The sequence below is a fragment of the Oryx dammah genome, unplaced genomic scaffold (genome assembly GCF_014754425.2).
Source record: "Oryx dammah isolate SB20612 unplaced genomic scaffold, SCBI_Odam_1.1 HiC_scaffold_17, whole genome shotgun sequence".
NCBI lineage: Eukaryota > Metazoa > Chordata > Mammalia > Artiodactyla > Bovidae > Oryx > Oryx dammah.
In genome coordinates this window covers 44,151,681-44,156,697 of record NW_024070201.1, presented here as the reverse complement: position 1 = coordinate 44,156,697, position 5,017 = coordinate 44,151,681, and the positions used below count along the sequence as shown (strand labels likewise).

At 39.4% G+C, this 5,017-nt stretch overlaps 1 protein-coding gene across 1 annotated transcript; it reads left to right on the top strand.

Moving 5' to 3' along the window:
* Nucleotides 1–3,474: 3,474 nt before the first annotated feature.
* LOC120876518 (olfactory receptor 481-like) lies at nucleotides 3,475–4,548 on the top strand. Its single transcript, XM_040258474.1, has one exon. The coding sequence runs from the start codon at nucleotides 3,475–3,477 to the stop codon at nucleotides 4,411–4,413; it is 939 nt and encodes a 312-aa protein (XP_040114408.1). The 3' UTR covers nucleotides 4,414–4,548.
* The last annotated feature ends 469 nt before the right edge of the window (nucleotides 4,549–5,017 follow it).

Genomic DNA, 5,017 nt, shown 5'->3' with positions numbered 1-5,017 from the left:
TCACCATCTGCAGTGATTTTGGAGTCCAAGAAAATAGTCTGTCACTGTTTCCATTGTTTCCCCATCTATTTGCCATGAAGTGATAGGACCAGATGCCATGATCTTTGTTTTCTGAATGTTGAGCTTTAGGCCAACTTTTTCACTCTCCTCTTTCACTTTCCTCAAGAGGCTTTTTAGTTCCTCTTCACTTTCTGCCATAAGGGTGGTGTCATCTGCATATCTGAGGTTATTGACATTTCTCCTGGCAATCTTGATTCTAGCTTGTGCTTCATCCAGCCTGGCATTTCACATGATGTACTTTGTATATAAGTTAAATAAGCAGGGTGACAATATACAGCCTTGACATACTTCTTTCCCAATTTGGAACCAGTCTGTTGATCCATGTCCAGTTCTAATTGTTGCTTCTTGACCTGCATACAGATTTCACAGGATGCAGGTAAGGTGGTCTGGTATTCCCATCTCCTTAAGAATTTTCCACAGTTTGTTGTGATCTACACAGTCAAAGGCTTTGGAGAAACCAATAAAGCACAAGTAGATATTTTTCTGGAAATCTCCCGCTTTTTTGATGATCCAACGGATGTTGGCAATGTGATCTCTGGTTCCTCTGCCTTTTCTAAATCCAGCTTGAACATCTGGAAGTTCATGGTTCATGTAGTGTTGAAGCCTGGCTTGGAGCATTTTGAGCATTACTTTACTAGCCTGTGAGATGAGTGCAATAGTGTGGTAGTTTGAGCATTCTTTGGCATTGCCTTTCTTTGGGATTGGAATGAAAACTGACCTTTTCCAGTCCTTGTTGCCACTGTTGAGTTTTCCAAATTTGCTGGCATATTTAGTGTAGCACTTTCACAGCATCATCTTTTAGGATTTGAAATAGCTCAACTGGAATTCCATCACCTCCACTAGCTTTGTTCGTAGTGATACTTCCTAAGGCCTACTTCACTTTGCATTCCAGGATGTCTGGCTATAGGTGAGTGATCACACCATCGTGGTTACATGGGTCTTGAAGATCTTTTTTGTATAGTCCCTCTGTGTATTCTTGTCACCTCTTCTTAATATCTTCTGCTTCTGTTAGGTCCATACCATTTTTGTCCTTTATTGTGCCCATCTTTGCATGAAATATTCCCTTGGTATCTCTAATTTTTTTGAAGAGATCTCTAGTCTTTCCCATTCTGTTGTTTTCCTCTATTTCTTTGCACTGATCACTGAGGAAGGCTTTCTTAACTCTCCTTGCTATTCTTTGGAACTCTGCATTCAGATGGGTATATCTTTCCTTTTCTCCTCTCCTCTGCTTTTAGCTTTTTTTTTTTTTTTCCACAGCTATTTTTAAGGCTTCCTCAGACAACAATTTTGCCTTTTTGCATTTCTTTTTCTTGGGGATGGTCTTGATCCCTGCCTCCTGTACAATGTCACAAACTTCCATCCATCGTTTTTCAGGCACTCTATCAGACCTAATCCCTTGAATCTACTTCTAACGTCCTCTATATAATCATAGGGATTTGATTTAGGTCATACCTGAATGGTCCAGTGGATTTTCCTACTTTCTTCATTATAAGTCTGAATTTGGCAATAAGGAGTTCACGATCTGAGGCCACAGTCAGCTTCAGGTTTTGTTTTTGCTGACTGTATAGAGCTTCTCCATCTTTGGCTGCAAATAATAAAATCAATCTGATTTTGGGATTGACTATCTGGTGAAGTTCATGTGTAGAGTAATCTTTTGTGTTGTTGGAAGAGTGTGTTTCCTATGACTAGTGCATTCTCTCAGCAAACTCTGCTAGGCTTTGTCCTGCTTCATTTTTTATTCCAAGGCTAAACTTTTCTGTTACTCCAGATATCTCTTGAGTTCCTACTTTTGCATTCCAGTCCCCTATAATGAAAAGGACATCTTTTGGGGGTGTTAGTCTAGAAGGTCTTATAGGCCTTCATGGAATGGTTCAACTTCAGCTTCTTCAACATTTGTGACTGGGCCATAGACTTGGATTACTGTGATATTGAATGGTTTGCCTTGGAAAGAAATGACAATCATTCTGTCATTTTTGAGATTGCCCCCAAGTACTGCATTTCAAACTCTTGTTGACTATGAAGCCCTCTCCATTTCTCCTAAGGGATTCTTGCCCACAGTAATAGATATGATGGTCAGCTGAATTACATTAATCCATTCCAGACCATTTTATTTACTGATTGCTAAAATGTTGGTGTTCACTCTTGCCATCTCCTCTTTGACCACTTCTAATTTGCCTTGATTCATGGACCTAACATTCCATGTTCCTATGCAATATTGTTCTTCACAGTATTGGACTTTACTTTCATCACCAGTCAAATCCACAACTGGGAGTGTTTTTGCTTTGGCTCCATCTCTTCATTCTTTCTGGAGGTATTCATCCACCAATCTCCAGTAGCATATTGGGAACCTACTAACCCAGGGAGTTCATCTTTCAGTGTCCTATCTTTTTGCTTTTTCATACTGTTCATGGGGTCTCAAGGCAGGAATAGTGAAGTGGTTTGCTACTCCCATCTCCAGTGGACCACATTTTGTCATAACTCTCCACCATGACTTGTCCATCTTGGGTGGCCCTACACATCTTGGGTGACTCATAGTTTAATTGAGTTAGACAAAGCTGTGGTCCATGTAATCAGTTTGATTAGTTTTATGTGGTTGTGGTTTTCATTCTGTCTGTCTTCTGAGGGATAAGGATAGGAGGTTTATGAAAGCTTCCTGACGGGAGAGACTGACTGTGGGGGAGACTGGTTCTTGTTCTGATGGGCAGGGCCATGCTCAATAAATCTATAATCCAATTTTCTGTTGATGGGCAGGGCTGTGTTCCCTCCCTGTTATTTGACCTAAGACCAAACCATGGTGGAAGTAATGAAGTTAATGGTGACCTCCTTCAAAATGTATTATACTAATACATCACTTAATACAGCTCTTAATGGAAGAGAAAGAGAGACTGATCTACTGGTAATTTAATTTGATTCAGAAGAGAAACAGGGCATTTCCTTCCATTATGCACTGGCATGTACTGTTCAGTCTCACCTGCATTGGGGTTGGAGAGTGACCAGTGTGACCAAGAAACAGATATTGTTTTAACAATATTACATTATATTAATTATACTATAATTGTAATAAAAATATACTGCAAAGTGATTGTGTTTCACCTCTGGTTCTCATCGAATTTCCAAACATCATTGCTTTGATCAAATGATACAAATGTGAGTGCTCACTGTGTTCTGATCTGAGCCACTGGTCTTTGTGAGTATCTTTGGACTTAAGATAATGTACATTAATATTCTCAAATCATGAATCATGTAAATATATTTGGGAACATTTTGTAAAGTATAAGCATTAGACTAAATTGAGATCAATGTTCTGACTTTTTTGATAGGTTGGCTGGTAAAGTAAATATATAAATTATGAGATCATTCTATTTAATTTAATATCCACTGATTTTCATTTCAAAAGGCATCATTCCAAGTAAGATGGAGATTGGAAACCACACAATGGTGACAGAATTCGTTATTTTGGGGTTAACAGAGCATCCTACACTTTGCTCCATCTTCTTTGTGGTTTTTCTAGGAATCTATGTTGCTACCATATTGGGCAATATCAGCATCATCACATTAATTCACAGAAGCCCTGAGCTTCACACCCCGATGTATCTATTCCTCAGCCATCTAGCCTTTGTGGACATTGGTTACTCCTCATCAGTCACACCTATTATGATTGTGAGTTTCCTAGAAGTAAGAACTACCATCCCAGTTGCTGGCTGTATAGCCCAGCTTGGCTCTGATGTTATCTTTGGAACAGCTGAGTGCTTCCTTTTGGCTGCCACGGCCTATGATCGCTACGTGGCCATCTGTTCGCCACTTCTATACTCTACATACATGTCTCCCACGGTCTGCATCATCTTACTGATTGCTTCCTACCTGGGAGGATGTGTGAATGCGTCATCATTTATCGGATGTTTACTGAGCCTGACTTTCTGTGGACCAAATAAAATCAACCATTTCTTCTGTGACCTGCCACCGCTAGTGAAGCTCTCTTGTACTCATGTTTATGTTGCCGAAATATCTCCTGCCATCTCAGCTGGGTCAGTAATTGTAATCACACTGTTTACCATAATTGTTTCATATCTATACATCCTCCACTCAATTCTGAAGATGCGCTCTACAGAGGGAAGGTCCAAGGCCTTCTCTACTTGCACTTCCCACCTCACTGCAGTCACTTTGTTTTATGGGACAGTCACGTTTGTTTATGTCATACCGAAGTCAAGCTACTCACCTGACCATATCAAAGTGATATCTGTCTTCTACACAGTGGTGACCCCCATGTTGAACCCTCTGATCTACAGTCTGAGGAACAAAGAAGTGAAAGAGGCCATGAGAAAACTGATGACTAGAATACATCAGTCATTTTGAAACAAATGCAATGTGAACCAGAAATGGCAAAAAAATAATTTCAAGAACTTTTGATGGGGACTTCTATGGTGATCCAGTGGCTAAGACTCCGCACTCCCACTGCAGGAGGATCTGGTTAGGGAATGATCCCACATGCTGCAACCAAAGATACTGCATGCTGCAATGAAGACCCAGCCAAATAAATAAATAAATATAAATATTAAAAAACATACACGATGAGTGTTCATGTTGTCCGTTAGTCTTATCATTTTATGTGAAGACCTATCTTAAACATACAATGCCCAAACATTGATTAATGCCAACTTTAACTTATAATTTTCTGGAGTCACAGAGTACAGCATTTTCGTGAAAATCTGCTAGGTTCAAATGAAACGTGTATATTTCAGGATGAGGATATCTAGAGAATATATTTTTACTTCTCTGTTCATTATTTAGAGAGTCTGATTAGAGGATGTTTCTTTTTCTTCTGTTAAATTATACAGTTTAAAAAAGTCATCTTACAAATTAACATCTCAAAAGGTATCATGTACTCAATCAGAAATGCAACTGATGGTGGTGTTGACAGTGCAGGTTACTTTCTATGGAAGACTTGGTTTCTCTTATA